This window comes from Martes martes (assembly GCF_963455335.1).
Source record: "Martes martes genome assembly, chromosome: 1".
Classification (NCBI taxonomy): Eukaryota; Metazoa; Chordata; class Mammalia; order Carnivora; family Mustelidae; genus Martes; species Martes martes.
In genome coordinates, this window is record NC_137888.1 from 131625268 (window position 1) to 131646242 (window position 20975).

Consider the following 20975-nt stretch of genomic DNA (forward strand, 5'->3'; position numbering starts at 1 on the left):
TGGAAAGTAAGTTCGTTAACTCAGGGATGGTCCTCAGAGGAAGTGGGGACAAAAATATATGTGTGTGTGTGTGTGTGTGTGTGTGTGTGTGTGTGTGCGTGTGCATGTATATAAAACTTCAGCTCTGCTGCTGTCTGGTTATGGACTATTCCCAAAAGTGATGGTTCTTAATCCTTAAGAGGAGCTTTCTCACCCACTTCATCTGATCATATCATTGAGACTTAGCTCAGGCCTTGCAAATCATTTAGTACCAGAAAAATCTACTAATGTGCCCCTGACCCTACAGCACTCCCTCACAGCCCAGCGCAGCCTAGGAGCCCTCTGCTCTTTCTCAATTTTTCCGGTGCTCAGAACTCTCCCTAGCAGGGCCGAGGCAATCCCCAAGTAGTGTTGGTGAGTGTCAGGCCATGGAGCTGGACAAGAATTAGTCAGGTCCTCTTACCCTTGCTGTTCTAAGTATGATTCATGGACCAGCAGCATTGCTATCATCTAGGAATGTGCTGGAAATGCAGAGTCCCAGGCCCAACCGCAGACCTGCTGAGTCAAACCGCCCTTGAAGAATGTCCCCAGGAGATGCATAGGGGTACATCAAAGTTTGAAAGGTGCCACTCCATAGCAAAAACAAAAAAAGTGCATCTTCACATTTACAGTCAAATTCACGTATGATGTGCTGACTTCACGCCAAATGCCATCCTCACATCACCTGCAGCAGAATTATACTGAGGGATACTCTTGGGACCTGACCAAAGTGGATCCTCCCCTCTAAGCATCCAGTCCAATGGAATGATGAAAGGGGCGGAAACACCGATGCTCAGTGAATGCCTCGTGTGACCTGGAAGGTACATGGCAGGATGGTTTTATTTTGTTTCTTTTCTGAAATTCTGACTTGCTTGAGATTATTGAGTGGTAATATGGAGGAAAGCGGAAATAATGAAATTATTACCTCATCTAAAAATCAAAGATCTCTTCCCCGCTTTTTTCATAAGGGGGTTGTCCACAGAATCACAGGGGACAAGAACACAGCAAGTACTTCACATTGGGATTCAGATGGGAGTCTGCCTGGTCCCTGCCCGGGACCAATCAGAGCTCTGCTTGCTGTCATTTGTGTGACCTTGACAAATAAGTCAACATCTGGGCCTCAGCTTCCTTACCTTTAAAATGGAAATAAAAAAGAGTACCTCTTTCAAAGGCTGCTTATGAGAACGAAACGATACCTGTAAAGCCTGGCATATGGTGAGCACGCCACATGAGTGACCCCTGATAATCACGCAAACCCTGTGTCTTGGTGGAACCTGAAACCACTGTGGGTCCACAGTGATTTCCTCTGGTGACTGACTTGGATATAACAAATCCACATAAAGAATGAATATTCAAGGGGTGCCTGGGTGGCTCAGTGGGTTAAAGCCTCTGCCTTCGGCTCAGGTCGTGGTCCCAGGGTCCTGGGATCGAGTCCCGCATCGGGCTCTCTGCTAAGCGGGGAGCCTGCTTCCTCCTCTCTCTCTCCCTCTGCCTGCCTCTCTGCCTACTTGTGATCTCTGTCAAATAAATAAATAAAATCTTAAAAAAAAATGAATATTCAAAAAAAAAAAAGGTTTGAGAAAAGTTTCACTACAAAAACCATGGTAATGTAGAACGTTAGCAAAGGTGTCCGCCATCTTTCACTTCAAATTCCAACCCAGGCTGACTCTGACTGAGAGTGCAGAGCTTGATCAGCCATGAAGAAAGAAACGCTACTGGCCAGGAAGGAGGGGCCTGTCTTAATCACCAGCCCTCCGCCTCACAGCTGTCCCTGTGAGCTCACGGGCCAGATGTCTGTCTACCAGACAAAATAACTTTTATTTTATTTTATTTTATTTTTTTAATATATTTGACAGAGAGAAATCAGAACTAGGCAGAGAGAGAGGAGAAGCAGGCTCCCTGCGGAGCAGAGAGCCCGATGTGGGACTCGATCCCAGGACCCTGAGATCATGACCTGAGCCGAAGGCAGAGGCTTTAACCCATTGAGCCACCCAGGCGCCCCACAAAGTAACTTTTAAAGAGAGAGAAAAAGAAGCAGTCATTCTGCACTCTCTCTTTTTAAACTACAGCACACGTTGTCATTCCTCCCAGGAGGGTTGGCCGAAGGACAGATCTGATGATTTCTTTTGCCAGACTTTATTTCAAAATAAAACACAAAAACATACCGTGCTTACTATCCCACTTTTGTTTTTTTTTTTAAATCACTTAAAATTAATACTGCTCTTTTTGAGAAACCAATTTCCACCTCTCTTTTCCTAATTAGACGAAAAAAATATAAGAAAAAGCATTCAAGTGGACAAACCATATTGAAAAGACCCTCGAAGCCTTGGAAATTAAAATGAAGACAATTCAATCACAGCACTTGAATAAAGTGGGTTTTGTTTCTCCTCCCAAGTGACTGACGGAACATACGGTAAGTTTAAAATATCCGAGTATTTCTGGAGTTTGGAGGAAGATAATAAGTTTGTATATAGCCTTCAAAAAAATAGTGTGTTTTGTAGCCATGCATTTCAGATTAACAGTATGATACTTCACCAGCTGTATATTCTGGGAGCACACCTCCTCAGAAGAGGCATCTTTCTAATTGAGTGTAATCCAAAAAATTAAAGAAGGGTCAGGATATAATATGGAACTCTCTACTCATGCCATGTGCGTGTGGGCAGTTCACAGGACACTGTGAAACTTCTGTCTGATTGTCTCTCACTTTGCCTTACCTGTCAGAGGGCAGAGGCCCTGGGGACACCAGGGAAATTCAAATATATTCTCTACTCCCCCCCACCACCCCTTCTCACTTCCCCTTCTCCATTCAACACACATCAGCCACCTCGTAATGCGAAGCTAAGGTTCACCTCAGAGGACTTACCTGTCAGTTTTCTTGATCAGGATGGCCCTGAAGATGTGCTCGAGGGGTGTCTTCTCCCGCTCGTGGGTGGGCTGCACGAAGGGGTGCAGGGCCACTAGCGAGAAACCCTGCTGGTACAGCTCCAGAAGCTGGGCGGGCAGGTCGTGCAAGGAGGCCAGCCTCACCGCTGAAGACCTCGGGAGCTCAGCTGGGGGTGCAGAGAGGAGAGGCTTATTAGGGACATAACAAAAGGGCTCGCCCTCCCCCAAGTCCCTCTCCCCTTGCCCTTGCAGACCTCCAGGTCACTTCTTACTAAGAATGGGTTTACTCCTGCCCTAACTACTGTCGTCAAAGAGAACTTAAAAAAACAGATTATTTTCCAACTCATCCAAAGGTGTTGCTAATTGGATATTTTAAATCTAGAGTCAATCTTCTCAGAGATCACATTGGAAAAGTCATTTCCACCCCCTTAAAATAAAAAAAGAAAAGGAGGAGGAGGAGGAGGAAAAATGACAACTGCATGCAAATATAAAATTCCCAGGTGGCAAAAAACAGCATTGACAACATCAGAGGACAAACTGGAACACATTTTCTATGACACTTTAGACAAAGAGATAACTTCCTTAATCTGCAAAGAAATCACTGAAAGAGAGAGAGAGAAGGAAAGAGAAAGTGGAAGGGAAGGGAAGGGAAGGGAAAGCAAGGAAGAGAGAGAGAAAGCCAAAATATACGAAGAGGCAATTGCCTAAAAAAACACAAAAAGCTAACCAATATCTGAAAAAACACTCAAATTAACTCCACATTCAAACTACACAAAACATATTTCTCACCTACTGAATTATTTTAAGATTTGGATTTAAAATCTTTTTTGAGAAGGAGAGACAAGAATCAAAGATCAAAAGGTGGAAGCAAATACCCAATTTGAAGTATACATCCCAGCCCTATCCCCCTTTAGACTTTCTCCCAGAGGAAATCAGTATTACCTGCTTTTTGTACACACGTTAACAACTGCTGAATTCATATACAAGTAAAAATGTCTACATATCTCCCTCCCTTTTTATACAGATGGTAGCATAGGGGCGCCTGGGTGGCTCAGTTGGTTAAGCGACTGCCTTCGGCTCAGGTCATGATCCCGGAGTCCCAGGATAGAGTTCCGCATAGGGCTCCCATCTCCATGGGGAGTCTGCTTCTCCCTCTGATCTTCTCCCCTCTCATGCTCTCTCTCACAAATAAATAAATAAAATCTTAAAAAAAAATGGTAGCACAGTGCTACACATATGGCTTTTTGCTCATTTTCATCAATTGACAGTATACTTTTCTTAGAAACTGTTCAGTAGCAGTGCGCAGAGCTTTTTCTCATTCTTCTGACAGACGCAGTCTTCCACCATATGATGGACCATAGTTTATTCAAACTCTTGCTTTTATAAGTAATGCTCATGGAAAATATCACTCATAGCTAATTTCACATGGGTGCACATGCAGTACATCATACCTAGGAATTCCATACCTAGGAATTTGCTGGGCAAAACAAACAAACAAACAAACAAATAACACACTGTAATTTTTTTCAGATATGGTCCGATTTCTTCTACAGAGTAGCAAGGATTTACCTCCCATCAGTGATGTGTACAGGTCTTCCTTTTTCCATGTCCTGGCTAATCTCATAGTGAAAAATTGATCCCTGTGGGGGTGATTTATATTTCTCTTACTAGGTAACTTCTATTTTTTCTTACTGAACATTTCATGTTTACATACTATCTGTGTCACCTTTTCTATTAACTGTTCATAATCTTTGCCTAGTTTTCTATTGGGTTATTGGTCCTTTCTTCTATTGGTTTGTAGAAATTCTTTATATATTAGGAAATTTAGTTATTTGTCATACTAATTACAATATCTTCCCCCAATTCATTGTCTTTTGACTTTACCTAAGGTGGGTTTTGTCATGAAGAATTTCTTTTTATATGAAGCTGAACTTCTCAATCTTGTTTTCAATGTTTTGAAAACATTTGAAAATCTTGTTTTCTGAGTGTTGTGTCATAGCAGAGAGATCTAGGATTATAAAACAATTCTCCTGTGATTACATATGTCATTTTTTGGATATGAGTCTTTGATCCAATTTGGAATCTACGCAATATGAATTCAACATTCCACCCCTTTCCTCATTACTCTGAGATGCCACCTTTATCATATTATATTCCTGAATATATATAAGTTTATGATTGTGATCCACTAATCTGTATTAATAATTTTAATGTTATGTTTTAATATCTGGTCAGGCTATTTCCTGAAACTTCCTAATCTTCCTGTTTAGTTTCTAAATCTTCCTGTCTATTCTTATTTTTTTTTCCAAATGGTCTTTAAAACAGGTTCATCAAAACCTCCTTCCAAAAAATAATTTTATTGATATTATTGAATCATGTCATATTATAGCTTAACTGAGGGAGAATAGCTATTTTCATCATGCCACAAGTTCCTGTCCAAGTAGAAGGTATAATTTTTATTTCAGATTTCTTTGGAGTCCCTCAGGTGCATATTAAAGTTTTCTTCACATGGAGATTGTACACTTATCAATTTTATTCCTATTTATTTTTACTATTGGAATAACATATTTTGTTTTCTTTTTACTTCTATGATACCCATTGTGGGCAAGAATGTTGGGGAAACAGGCATGCTCTTCACGGCCGATGGGGTGAGCTTCTCTGGAAGGCAATACGGTGTTTGCCTTCATACCTAAAGTACACACACCCATTGTCCAACGACCCTACCACTGGGTATCAGGCCTATTGCTGGACTCATAGATGTTTTTCAAGATATATGGACAAAGATACTCATTACAGGGCTGTTCATACAGCAAAACCCTGGAACCGAATTGTTCTTCACTGGAGGGCTAGCTGGCTAAACACTGGGATACCCCAGTGATGAATTCTATGGGCCATTTAACAAGATTAAGATAAATCTGTTATGTGCTCATGGAAATGCAACCAAGATAAATTACTAAGTTAAAAGACAAGGTGTCTAACAGTGTTTATGATAGTCTTGTGTACGAATAATCAGAAAGATAGATAATCTCTTCAAGAATAAATTTTTTTCTGAAAGAAATCACAAAACCATGACTATTGGAGAGGGATGGAGCATACAGAGCAGGATGGAAAGGTGGCACTTATTTTGTACTTCCAGTACTGTTACCATCCACAGGGGTCACTGGGTGAGGGTTTATGAGACATTTTGTTTCTTATTTATATGTAAAAACATTGTTTCAAAGTGTTTTATGTATTTTTTAAAATAATGTTTTATTTTAAAACACAAACTCGAGGCACCTGGGTGACTCAGTCGGTTAAGCATCAGACTCTTGATTTCGGCTCATGTCATGATTTCAGGGTCCTGAGATTAAGCCCTGCGTGGGGCCAGCTCAGTAGAGACAGCTTGCCCCCTCCCTCTGTTCCGCCCCCTGCTAGCACCCTTGCGCATGCATGCTACTCTCTTTCTCAAATTAATTAATTAATTAGTTAAATCTTAAAAATAAATAGGGGCATCTGGGTGGCTCAGTTGGTTAAGCATCTGCCTTCGACTCAGGTATTGATCCCATAGTCGTGGAATGGAGTCCCACAGAGGGCTCTCTGCTCAGCGGGGAGCCTGTTTCTCCCTGTACTCCTCCCTCTGCTTGTACTCTCTTTCTCTCTAATTAATTAATTACGTCTTTAAAAAAATAAAACACAAACTAAAAAAAAATATCTAGGGCTACTTAAGAATACTACCTAACATCAGCTACTATAGCTCTCATTTCCATATATCATGCAAGAAATTTACAGGAAAAAAGAAATCTATAGCAACAGTCTCCAGAATCCTGGGGAAATCTCCATTAATAACAGTGACAAATAGCAGATTGGCCAGGAAAGTATGCAGTCTTTCCCCTTGAAGGGTACATTCTGGATATGCTGCTAGACAAAAAAAATCTAAAGACAAGTCTGGTAAAGAATGCTCAGCCCCTCCAAATTCCCGTGCACAGAAACCCTCCAAGTACCCCCTTGTACCCAGGTAAGGGGACCCCTATCCTGGACCCCTTGCTTTAGAGCAGGGGTCAGCCAATTATGCTCTTTGGTCCACCAGCAGCAGCAGCGTGGAGGAACTCATTAGAAATGTGAACTCTGGGACCCCACCTCAGACCTGCGGAATCAGAATCTCAGTGACCTACACCTTCACAAGCCCTCCAGGAGACTCTGAGGCTGAGAACTCCTCTCCAGAAGGTTCCTTTGGCCCTTGTCCAGGCACTCTCCTCTCCTCTCCTCTCCCCTCCTAGGGCAAGGAAACCAGAGACCTAAGGACCTGCACCCACCTCTCACCCACAGCCCAACCTCACACAATCAAGCCTGGAATTCCCTGCCCTGATAGCCCCAGGCCCACTGTGGGGGCTGCACAGTCTTCTTCTCCAGTTTACAACAAGGCAGGACTATGCCCCCACTGAGCACCCCTAGACTCCACGCAGGATGGAGATTAGGGTGCAACACCCTGTGGGGAGACACTGCCCCAGGAGCAGAAATTAAGGAGCACCAAAAACTCAGCAAGATAAATAATAGTGTAATGCAATATGTTAAAAAAGGAGAATTCGTCCAAAGTCCATCATGAACAAAATATCAAAACTTTTAATAAAGATGGGATCAGTCTTACTGATTTTTCCTTTCTCCTTAAGCTCCAATATGGCTTAGTACAGCAGTTTACTAATCTCATCTTTTTTTAAGATTTTATTTATTCATTTGAGTGAGTGAGAGAGACAGAAAGAGAGAGAACATAAGCAGGGGGCAGGCAGGGGTAGAGAGAGAGAGAGAAGTAAACTCCCCACTAAGCAGGAAGCCCAATGCGGGACTCCATCCCAGGACCCTGGGACCATGACCTGAGCCAAAGGCCGATGTTTTATGACTGAGCCACCCAGGCGCCCCGTGATCTCGTCCTTTTAAAAAATGTTGCTTTACCTGCCTCACCCTAGTGCTGGCTCTGGCCCAGTATCTCTTGCACTCTCATGCCTGGGCCCTGCAACTGACAGGAGCCAGTCCACATGTGGGTTGTGCCAAGGGAACAGGGGCAGGTTTAGATCACAAAGTGGCTGAACCAAACGAGAGTCCCTGTGTATGGCATCGATGCTGGCTGTTTCATTCGCAAAACTGAACAGACTTTTGGTAGGTGGGTGAGCCCTTTTTGGAAGGTAATTTCACAATGTCAATCAAACCTAAAAATACTAGGCAGCCCTCCACTTTGATGAAAGTGTGTATGAGTCAACCAATATGAGACCACCCACTCAGCCAGTCTCCACAGTGCAGTGTTTTGTAAATGTTTCAAGTATCTCAAAACTCTTATCGCTATAATAAAATAAGCCTTTCCTGTGATGCTGATCATTTATAGATTTGTTCCCCCTTATGCATCGTGCTGTAATAAAAAAGTAAAAGCAGTTGGTGCTTTGAGAAGATCTGGGATTTTAGCTATATTCCTCACTGGTGTTAATCCTGGGCACGTGAAAACCCAGTTTCCTTGTTTAAAATGGGCCTACTAACATCATACAGCAGCTCTAAGAGTCAAATGGGACGTTGCACGTGGAATTGACGAAGCTCCAAAAGATCATGGTCAGTGGTGGTCGCAGTGGTGGATGGGGACACCGGTGAGCTGGGGCTGGTGATGACACCGTGGTGCTGGGCCACTAAATCATTCCCCGTTTCCACCCACTCCCCCTACCCTCCAGGCTTACAGATCAGTGCCCCCAAAACAGGGGTCAATCAACCACTTTCTAGTTAAATGCTCCCTGAATAAAACATCATACCTTTAAAATTTTTATCTTAAAATCTCAAGATGTATCTCTTGTCAAAACTCAGAAATTTTATGGCTTTAATTTTTGGTATGCATGCTGGCAAAGTAAGTTTTAGCTTCATGGTTAAAAAACAAATAAAAATGAATCTCAACAATCTCGTTGCAATAAAAAAAAAAAGCTCTTGTTGTAAATATGATTAAGGGCCTTAATTTCTTGTTTCTGTTTGAACCTTCACCTTCAGAAAAACCCTAGTTCTTATAAACTGACCAATTCTCCAGTATTATTCCTGGAAAAATAAAGGAAGGAATGACTTATCTGTTTGGATGGACATACCAATTGTAGCCTCTTGCTCTAAATCTCACCCCACCCACCAGGATAACCTCTCTACTATTTTTGTTTTGTAAGATTTGCCTGACTTCGTTTACAAATTATGTAACCTTGGGCGAGTCATGTAACTCCCACCCCATCTCTCGGGTCCATTGTTTATAAAACAAAGCCCCTGGATCAGCAATTCTGAAGGGAGCTTCCAGCTTTAAAATGCAATGATTTCATTATTCAATTTGAAGAGTAACACCCAGTTTCTAAATAAAAAAAAAAAGATATCAGATAATATAATAAATGCTTTACAAAGCGAACTCAAAGAGTTCCTCTAAACTAGAGGCAAAAATGAGAATAAGGACAAACCACAGGTGCGGGTGGGTGGAAAGATGGAGAGAGAGGGAGGCACGAAAACAGTTTGTTGCTAGGAGGGTAGAATAAAAATCACTGTTGTTTGTGAGGGTCCCAGCCTTCTGCCCATCACAGGCACTAGGAAAGAATGTTGTCTGCTCTGACTGTCCCTGGGAGTGTGGGGAGCTTTACAGGGGCATTCTAGGGAAGAGATGCCTGCGCAGTCCTGGGAGAGGAAAGGGGTATTTTAAGAAGCATCCCTGGGGACAATGGGTTCCTCTCTTCCCAGTGGAGAGCTACAAGGACAACAGTGTGAGTTATCTGAAGTTCCTTTGACTTCCTGGGGTTTTATCAGGAGTCCTCTCCAGGACTGAACTACAGAAGTCACCTCATCTCGTTAAAATTTCTAAATATGAACCTTCATATTCTGAAGACGAGGGACACTGATGATGCTGTCTTGGCCAATGGTACTCCAATCTGAGGCAATGCCACCGTTAGGGCCCAGTGTCTGTCTGAAGATCACGTTTTCCAATCCGTCAAGTTCCCAAGTCTTTATCGACAGGAATCAGTCTTCAAGCCCAGGGACTAGGCTGGATGCTCCCTGTGCTCCCACTCAGGGAGGTGTATCTTCACCGACACAGGGATTTGGACCTACTGCTGTGCAAAGCCCAGTTCTCCAGCTGGCCTCTCCCAGCAGCCTGGGCAGGAACTGGTTCTTATCTCATGACCTGATAGAGGTTCTGGGGCAGAGCACAAGGCCAGGGACTGGGGCCCGCCAGGAGCCGGACGGATAAAGCAAATGAGAGACAGAGCTATGGGAAGAATAATGACTACCAAAGCCCCATCTCACCAAGGGGGCGGCATTGTGTCCTTCCAGCCTGGTTACTGCCAATGGGAACATAGGCCCAATGGTGCCAGAACTTCTAATTCTTACCTTAAAGAACTCCATTGTCTTGGTCCTCATAGAAACTCTGCTAATCTTTAGATTTGGCAAGTAATTCCCATTTGATTTTCAAGCCCATATGGCCCAAAGCCAAGACCTGGTAGGTTGCAGAGTCTGGATGGGGCATTTGATAAATGTAGGGGGATGGATGCTTCCCTACTCCTTCCTGTCCCTGATCCTCACACTGTCAAGGAACGGTGTGAACCTCGATCATGTACTGAAGAGCTTGTGATTCCATTCATTCCCAGATCATCACAATTCATGTCAGCCTTCAAGGCTACACCTGTACATATTCGACACCGCCCCCTATTTCCTAATTCTTCTCTCCTCTATGCTCATGTAGAGATGAACAGAAAGTTTAGAGCCATATAACTACAGTATGAATCCCTTCGAAATATTTTTTTCCTCATTCAATTACCAATAACAGGCTTTTGATTTCTAAAAAATCAAAATATAGAAAGTACTGCTGGAAAGGTATTTGGGGTGGCATGAGAGTCCAGAGATCTTTTGGAATAAGCGTTTTGTTTTCCTTTCAGAAAATAACTTCATATAAATAAATAAACCATTATTCCAGGGGTTTAAAAAAAAAAAAAAGGAATGCAAACAAGGGGAAAGAAACCTCAGCCACAAAACCACACATTTCTTAACACTCCTGGGATGAAGTAGATTTTGTTTTTGCTATGACTATGTTTGTTTAGCAAAAACATTCTGTGCCCCACTTATTCCCTGGAAACAAAGTCCTTCAGACATCCGCAGAAGACCCAAAGTGACGGCTTTGCTCCCTTGAAACTTTCTTGCTGGGAAAGCGCCAGGTTCCCAGACAAGAAGGAAACCAGCGGTGTTCGGCTCCCGCACACTTCTCTCCACCCTACAGCAGGCAACGGAAGGCTGAACGGCAACAGCTTCTGTGATTTGGCTCAGCCATCATGTGTGACTTTAACCTAATTATTCAAAGTCCAACTCTGCTTTTCTAATTACATCTGCTAATGGATCTGTCAATACCAGGGAGCGAAACCTGAGAGAACGACACCATCCCCCTCGGGTAATTTCCCTCACAGGTAAAGCTGATAATGACACTGTTCAACCAAATCTCTCTTTCTCTCTCTCTTTTTAAAGTTCCTTGAAGGCCGCTATTTCTATAACATCAGTCTGCCTGGGCTCTGCAGTGGCTTTAATTTAGCGAAATGCTAAAATCAATCATTTTTCAATGTGGGTTTTTTATTATATACGTAAGGAATAGGAATTCCATTTTTAAAATAGTGTTTGCAGCCCAATGTCTTCTGTCTGTGTCATTTCTAAAGCTGCAGAATAAGTTAAAACTCTCATTTTGAGGCTTTCCGAATTCAGATTTCTGTCACCGTCTTATCAAATAAATTCATGTTTTTAAAACTAATATAAAGCCTATCCAGGTCCAGAAGACCACACCATTAAAACACTACTTATTCTTTTTTTTTTTAATTGAAGTGAAATCCACATAAGATCAATCATTTTAAAGTGAACAATTCAGTGGCATTTAGTACATTCGTAATGTCATACGACCATCACCTCTCTGTATTTCTAAGACATTTTCCTCAGCCCAAAAGGAAACCCCATTTCTGTTAAGCAAGTTCTCCCCATTTTCCTCTCCCTGTGGCCTTTGGCAGCCACCAATCAGGTTTCATAAAACACAGTTCTCAACACCATATCTAAGTCATCGATAACTCAAGGGGAAAATCTCAGGAAAACTTAAAATTCTACTTTAAGCTTAATATAAAATCTAGGATTCTACAGGTCAATCACGGAGTAACTGGTAAAGCAACAGATGTCTCATCAAATGAGTTCTTCAATGCATGCCACAAGACTACAAATGACTATGAAGCATCAGACTATCAGAGGCTGTGATAACAGGTGTGTGCACGTGTGTGCGCGTGTGCGCATGTGTACAGTGAAGGGCGGAGGGAGGGGGGAGTCAAGTTGTTATTGGTTTGCTTGTCATTTCAAAGGCTCACCCGCAGTCACTGAATTACACACACACAACATCACATCCCCCAAAAATTCAGTGTCTAGAAGTTGGAAGGAGAGTGCTGAATAATTCCCATTGATTGTACCCATTATTCAAACCCAAAAGATGGCATTACTGCTCATCTCACTGGTCCACTTTGTCAGAGAAGACCCAGGCGAAGATTCATCAAGAGAGCTCTTCCAGCGACACAGGCCTCACGCTGCTTGGATTTCACGGTGGGGTATTCAAATATTAAAAGCAACGGGCTAGAAACTGAACTCAGAGTATTAATAAAATATTTCATGTACTTAAAAATATTTTTTCTAGTGAAGAGAAGATGCAAAGGATCACCAAAAGTCTTCAGAATTTCTATTCAAACTGGGCCACACCAAACCCAAGGAGAGCTTAGCACAAGTCAGAAGGGAAGCTCGTTGTCCGTATTTTATGCCATTTTCCTAATTGAGCATGATATCATCATGAGAGCTGACACTCCATGTAGTTCTCTTTGATTCTGAGAGTACAATAAACTGATTGCATCCCAGACCAGCCACTAATGAATATGTACAAACAGTATGGAAATGAAACTGTTTAGAATGTAAATGGGACCCTATATGGATTTCTAGGATAACGTCTGAAGACTTTGTATAAAAGTAATCAGTACTGGAAAAAATAATGTCACTGCGGCCAAGTTCTCAGAGAAGGCATGTCAAAAAATAATGCACCTTTACAAGTTGCTGTGGAGAATCAACTAAGAAGCATGATTGCCCTGATATGTTCTTATTCAGGTGTGCTGAAAGCAAAGAAGCTAAAGGAACCAAAGGAGTGCCTAAAATGGGCAGTATACGAGCCAGCAAACACATCCTGACCCTGGAGACCGCGTGGTCCCCTATTCCCACACATGTTCTCCCCACCGCCCACGTGGGCCAACCCCATTAGAGCCAGCCAGGCAGTCAGCCCTTTCAGAACAAGAAGGGACATGGCGCATTTTTCAAGTCTGAAGCAGCCAAGTGGCATTTTCATTCCTTCCCTACATGCACACAATGAAATCCCTCAATGGTGGAATGGCCATGACTCTGCCATGGCTCATCCCTACTACAGACTATTAAGTAGCAATTTTAAACATGAGTTGGATCCATACCTCCGACCTGAAGGAAAAACCATATGGGGATATGACAACAAAAGCAAAGGAAGAATGTAAAACTGTCACCTTGCAGAGATGGCCAAATAGTGACAAGACAAAAGACCGTGGTTATAGATAAGAGGTGACTGGGAATCCTAACCCCAAACAACATAAAATGGAAAAAAAAAATGTTTTTTCCTGAACGGATGGTGCCCCAAAGTCATGAGCACACTTCAGTCTATCATTAACTCAAGCCACAAGAGAAAACTTTGGTTTCTTTTTACCTTGATTTATTATCACAAAGGTCTCAAGTCTATAATAGAGTTTCACATTGGTATATCAATAAAGTCTTGGCTTAGGAGAATTTTTTTAAATTTGTGAACACAATAATATAAAAATATATGAAATAATAAAATAATGCACTACAGAAACTGCTGGAAAGCACAAAAATTCACCATGTGCAAGAATAGTTTCAAGATCTTATGACAAGAATAAATTCCACCATCTGGGAGCTTAGCACATCTCCTGCCCACAAAGGAAATCCACTTGCTGGTTCAAAGGCACTATCCCCAGACACAATAGCAAGTTCACCTTGGCGGACTCTCCTTTTCCTCGCCATAGTGGAGACATACAAAAACATTCATAAGGCTTACAAAAAGTTCCATATCTTGGAAATGCATTTTAATAAATAACACTCTTAACTACATGACATTGCAAAAGATGCAACAAAACTGAGTCAAATGAGAACTCAGGCCAGACAGTTCCCTTACTCTAAAAAAGGCTTCCACACCTGCATTTTCAGCTTTGCATGAACAATTACTGCGTTCATGCGCAAACTCCCAATTTGGTGCACGGAAATAGAAAATCATACACACAAGTTGAGCAGCCCCGGGCTCCGCTAACCAATTTGCATGCAAAATTGTCATCAGCACTCTGGTTTATTTTTTGCCCGTGGAAGAGATGGGGATCTCTGATGCCTGAGGAGGCCAATTTTAAGAGGTATTTTGATTCCCACTATAAAAATGGAGTCCCAAATAGTGTCTAGGGTCTCTGCATGCCTGTGTGTCCCTCTCAGCTGCCTTCTCATGGATTCCAACGGAGGAGGAGAAAAGCTGGAGAGTGAAATTAGGTGGAAGGGTTAGGTGAAAGCAAATGGCCAAGGGAGGTTCTCCGGAATAACAGAGAAGAAATGGAGGAGGGAGCAGAATTTTTTATTTACATCCAGAAAAATGTCATCTATCTGCAACAGTTGGCACAAAAAGGGAAAGACAGATTTTAACCAGGCAGGAGAAAGGATTTTCCTGACTTGTCAGTGTGAATTTATGGAAAAGGACCACCAGGAAGTGTGGCCTTTGAGACTGCCAAAGAGGGTGTCAGAGGCATCTATGAGTTTATATAAGGCATCTTCAGGTTTTTGCTAACATTTCTTCCCCCCCCCCCTTGTTTCTTTCCTCCTTTCACGCATCACTCCTGAGCACTCAAGATGTGGTTAGTGTGAATGCGAGATGTGCTTTCGGTGTAAACCACACACAACTTCAAAGACTTCATATGGAAAAAAAAAAGAATGTAAAATATCTTGATAAAAATTTATTGATCACATGTTGAAATGACATTTGGAATATACTGAGTTAAATAAATTGTATTAAAATTAATTTACCTATTAATTACTAATGAATTTACCTATTTTAATTTTTTAATTTAAAATTCTTATTAGAACACCTTAAATCAACCCATGGTTCACCTTATATTTCTATTGGGCAGATCCATTCTAGAATCTTTTTTTTAAACTAGACTCCTTTAATTTTAGCCCAAAACATGTGATCACTTCTCTGCCTTTATTAAGGTGTCAGTTTAATTCCTTACTAAACATCCTTTAACTACAGTTATGAATAAGGTCACTTCTTTTCCCAAAATAAAGCTGTAACACCAAGGAATGGGGAAAAGCTGCAAAAATATTTATAGTGTGGGATCGGATGGGTAATGTTGCGTCATGTATATTAAATCTCTTTTTACTAGCTGTCGCCAGTTCAAATTGGTGGAAGAAAGCAAAACCTTGTGCTGCCTTCGCGTTTGATATTTTAGTCCCTGAGACCCTTGAATACCCGCTCTTCGAGAATCTCTAGTAACACAGTCACGCCGGCTTCTAAAGTGATTACCTCTCTGGAGCAAGCAGGTTCTCACCATTTTTCTGTTGTTACTCCATCAGCAGGTCATACACCCTCCTGAGTAACACCTCTCCCCCCATATCCCAAGCTGGGGCGGCGGGGAGCTCTCAAGCTGGGAATCACTGCTCTGGTAAATCTGGAAATGAGTGCCAGGGGCTCCCAGCTGGCCAGCATCCTGGCTGAGATAATTCATATCAGAAATATCAGGAGATAGTGAGCCCTCCAGCCTGTTTTGCTGAGTGCCTGGAAGTGCTTTGTACTGGATCTTCTAGATGATTCATGTTATATCCGAGAGATACAAATTTTCCCTCACGCCCTTAATAAACTCATGTGTGAGGTCTTCATGACTGGACTTAACAGAGCTGTCTCCCTTCCTGGGTTTCCTTACCTGGTTTCTTTGGGGATAGGATGGGTGGCTTCATGACATTAGGAATCCTCACATCGTGTAAGAAGTGAGTATTATTATTACTTTTTTACAACTGCAGTATAGTTTGTCTTATTTCTAAATGGTGCAGATCCTACTAGGTAAACAGAGAACAGAAATCTGGCATTGAATTATAGGGTAGAAAGATGGTGATGTATCAAATCTGGCTAAGGCAGAGAGACAGACCCTGTGCTGGTCAAGGCTCCCGCTCTGGAGCCAAACCACTTGGGTTTACTTTCTCTTTTATTATTATTTTTTAAAATTGAAGTAGAGTTGGCACACAATGTTACATTAGTTTCAGGCGTACAACATAGTGATTCGACAACTCTTCTCTGTTATGCTGTGCTCACCGCCAGCGGAGCTGTCATCTGTCACCATGCGATGCTATTAATACAACTGACTACATTCCCTGTGCTGTACCTTTCATCCCCGTGACTTGTTCATTCCATACCTGGAAGCCTGGATCTCCCTCTCCACCTCACCCATGTTGCCCATCCCCCCACCAAATTATCTGGGTTTAAATCTCACTGCCACCCCTTCCTAGCTGTAGGACTTCAGGTGAGTTATAAACCCTAATGGGCCTCGATTGTGTCTGTGTCGGATAAGAGTAGTATCCATCACATTAGGCTGGCATGAGGAGTAAGTGAGATAATGCGCATAACGCACTAGAACTGGACCTGAGACCTGGAGCTCTTTTGTTTATGGGAGCTGCTAAAATCATTATCGTCCATATTATTATTATTAATAACCCTAAGCATCTCCATACTTGTTACCAAGCGTGACAGGTCTCCATGTCTGTAAATGGATCCTATGTCTGAAACCACTGAAGCTGTACATCAATATTCTTTAGTTTTTACCCAGGGCTATGATTTCTCAGCCTAAACACAGGCCTGCAATTTTTTCTGCAATGTTCTTTTAAATGCTGGTCTGAACTTCTATTGGTTTCTGAACATGGACCCCCAATGGTCTAGAGCAACAGGACTCAGAAAAAAAAACAAGGAAAGCACCAGATTTGCACCAGACGCTACCACAGACTTCCATACCACAGAACGCGAGGAGGAATGGGTGGGGCACGGCTGCAATGGGACTGGGGAAGCCTACAGTGCCAGTTCCAGAAAATGGCACCATCTGTAAGAGTAACCAGGAACCAGCAGGAGAAGGACAGCAGAAGGCCCTACTGAGGCACATTAACCATGGCCCAAAAGGAATAAAAGAATAAAGGAGCTGATTTGAGAAAAGAGGTGGAACTATGGCAGGAGACCCAGTCAGAGCCTTGAACACAAAGGGTGCCCAGAAAAGGAAGACGACAAAGGGATGGTAAAGAGGAAGGCATCCGGCAGGAGACGGGACAGAAATATGTCACCCCTGTTCTGACCACTCCCCGTGTCTGTTTTGAATCCATCCCAGATTTGTGAAGTTAAATGTGCAAAGAAAAACAATATTTCTTGAAGGAGGCATAAACCTAGAGGTCACTGCAGTCTCTTCCCTTTGTTTCCTCATCTATGCATCCTAAATTCCTCTCCTAACAGCCACCAACAAGGACTCCGATCCTAAATTCTACCGCCACCCCTCACTCCCGGCCCCCGACCCTGCCTGCTCTGCCTGCAGCTCCACTTGGAAGCACTGTAGGTGTAACTTTTAAAATGAAAGAGTGAGGAGGCGCCTGGGTGGCTCAGTCCCTTGAGAGCCTGTCTTCTGCTCAGATCGTGATCCCAGATCCCAGATCCCAGAGTCCTGGGATCGAGTTCCGCATCAGGCTCCTTGCTCCGCGGGGAGCCTGCTTCTCTGTCTCATTCTGCCGCTCCCCCTGCTTGTGCTCTCTGTCAAATAAATATTATAAATAAATAAATAAAATGGAAAAAAAGCCCTAAAATTCTGTCCTCAGCTACCGCAGAAAAGGGGAGGCTGCAGGAACAGTGTCTGCCTCCCTACCCTGGCCCCGGCCGCAAGCGGGTGGCAGCCTCGGGGGCGGGGGCGGGGGGGGGGGCGGGGGGCGACACCTGGGTGTGGAGGAACGCACCTAGAAGCAAGCTGCAGATGGGGCAACTGCCTCCTGACCACTATACTGCCTGTTCCCCCCAACTAGCCTCCTCTTTCCACTTAGTCTTTGAGAGATTAGATACTGCTTTTGAATCGCTTTTCTGAGAATCATGGTTTCAAAGTGCTTTACAGCTGAAAAAGTCCTTAGAGATGATGATAAGAGTAGTGTCCTTAGAAATAACAGCAATGGGGGCCCCTGGGTGGCTCAGTGGGTTAAAGCCTCTGCCTTCGGCTCAGGTCATAATCTCAGGGTCCTGGGATCGAGCCTCGCATCGGGCTCTCTGCTCGGCGGGGAGCCTGCTTCCCCCCCCCCCCGCCTCTGCTTGCCTGTCTGCCTGCTTGTGATCTTTCTCTCTCTCTCTCTGTCAAATAAATTAATAAAATCTAAAAAAAAAAAAAAAAAAGAAGAAAGAAGTAACAGCAATGATGACGATGATAGCCAGCATCCACTAGACATATGCCATACACAAGACATTGTTTTAGGTGCTTTACAGGCATCCTCATTTAATACTCCAACCACCTCTCTATGACCTTCGTTTTAAGGATAAGGAAACTCTGGATCAGAGAGGTTGAGTACATTCCTCAGGCTGCACAGCTGGTAACTCATGAACCCAAGCCTCAAATTCAATCACTCAGAACCTATGCCCTTAACTATGAACTCTTTCTAACTACCTAACCCAGCCCACTCATTTTCATGGATTGTAAAGTGATGTCCACAGGGATGAAACAATTAGCTATGAACATACAGCTAGCCGCAGAATCAGGACTATAAAAGACCCCTGGACTCACGATCCAGTGCTCTTTTTACCATCCCACAAAACTATAACAAATGCAGCAGGACCACAACATAAGACTCCTTGTTTCTGCACAACTGTGTGCCTCATAGGTGTTCCTTTTTAGGCTCCGTGGTTTGCTCAAGCACCATCAGGAATCAGCTGCTGCATCAGTGCTTTCCTTGAAAGGCTGATCACAGGCAGGTGGACAAAACCTTTCTCAAAAATGCCATGTTTATTTCTTCAGTAAATTTGGTAGTGTATTCTTGACTGGAAAAAGAAGTACAGCATGAATGCGAGTCACACGTTTATAACGGGAAGAGAAGAAAACTAAGGATCACTGCATCGTGATTATAGATAACCATCCGGAACCAGACCTGCTTCGTTTCAGGGTAGGACACAAGAAAATAAACAGAGCAAATGCTTAACAGCAAATCCAATTTTCAAACTGAAGTTTTAACAGTGATCTTCAAAGACATTGATAAAGTGGGGGCTGTTGTAGTTCAGCTGGGCAAACGCAAATAACAGGTACCAACCTTCTCCATGTCGCTGGACTGCTGGCCCACAGTGCAGAGGTGGGAGGCAGAGGACAAGTCACAGCCAGATTAACAGGATGTCGTGGCGGACCTCTGTGGCCAGTATGAACAACATGTGGAGTGCACTTCCCCTGGGGGAAGTGACAAAGTTTCCCCCTTCACCTCTGTTCTCCTAATGGTAATCATTTTTAATGCTCTTCTAAAATCCCACATTGAGACATCTTCAAAGGCACGTGATTTAATAGCGATTGCCAAATTGCCCTACAACTGTCTTACTGATCTGTGGAGTGAGACCGTGTATTTCCCCACAGTACTAATCCAGAAGGTGAAAATGATACTGTTGCTTTATTCTGAATTTCTGTAATTAGTCTTGAGTTGGGAATATTTTTATATATAATACATACATATATAATTGTATATTTCTTAATCTTCAGCTAAGATTCCCTGCTACCCATTTTTTCATAGCACAGCTTATCATTTTCTTAGCGATTCGTAGTACAGTCTTCTATAAGATGGGTATTAGTCCTTAATCTGTTATGTATATTGCAATTTCGTTTTTCTTTCACTGTAGTAGTGGCACCTTGTCTGCGGGGGATATGGTCTGAGACCCTCCGTGGATGTGTGAAACCGCACGTACTATGTTTTTTCCTCTACATACACACCTACAATGAAGTTTAATGTATAAGTCAGCCACAGTAAGAGACAAACAACAATAAGAATAGAATAGAACAATTATAACAACATGCTATAGTAAAAGTTACATGAATGGGGTCGGTCTCTCTCTCAAAATATCTTATCTTACTGTACCCACTCTTCTTCTTCCTGTGGTGATGAGAGACGAGAGAAGGCCTGCATGATGAGATGAAGCAAGATGCGTGATGCAGGTGCCGTGACGTAATGTTAAGTTACCACTGACCTTCTGATGAGAAGTCAGAAGGCAGGTCATCTGCTTCTGGACCGCAGCTGACCACGGGCAACCGGAAACCCGGGAAGTGAAACCGTGGATGCGGGAGAACTCATATAAAAGTTCTCAAGTTGTACTTGGTCCACACTTCCAAAACTTTTCAGGCGTCTGAGCTATATGGTGTATTTAGAAAGCTTTTACATTGACATTGATCTTTATATTGCAAACTCCCTTGGAAAAAAAAATTAAAAATAGAAAAAAAAAATGACCAAGAAAGAAAGAAAGCAAGCTCCCTCTATAGTTAAAAGTGATGTCACTGACCCCTAATATGAATGCTTTGAACCAGGTTTCAGACCATGATGGCTGGTCGTGGCTTAGCCTCTGGAACGGTCCTGGTAAGCCAGTTATGTATACGTGCTGAGGTACAGAAACAGAGTGTCTGAGCAGGGTCCACAGCCCCATAAGACAGTGAACTAAATATCCAGGACCACCTCCCTCCTCTGAAGCTACTGAGATATCTTACCCTCCCCCATTCTATTCAAATTTAGACTGTAGATTCCTTGCGTTCATGCCCAATATATTGTTTCTTGGCAATTCAGTAAACACACTGTTGGGACTTTAGAGCTGGAGGGGACCCTCGTTTTACAAGATGGGGAACTGAGTCTTCTCCCATCCTGGACCCACATTTTTGGGCACTGCTGGGGAGAATCACAACACAGAGGCCTGGTCTCCAGCATCAGCAGGGCCAGCACTGCCCACACCTCCG

General features: G+C 42.9%; 1 protein-coding gene across 1 annotated transcript in view; it reads right to left on the reverse strand.

Moving 5' to 3' along the window:
* Positions 1-20975, reverse strand: part of RFTN1 (raftlin, lipid raft linker 1) — a 196258-nt gene that overhangs the window by 115442 nt on the left and 59841 nt on the right. The window contains exon 3 of the mRNA XM_080807866.1: positions 2882-3068. Coding sequence (XP_080663992.1) covers positions 2882-3068 — 187 coding nt within the window. The remainder of the gene's footprint in view (positions 1-2881; positions 3069-20975) is intronic.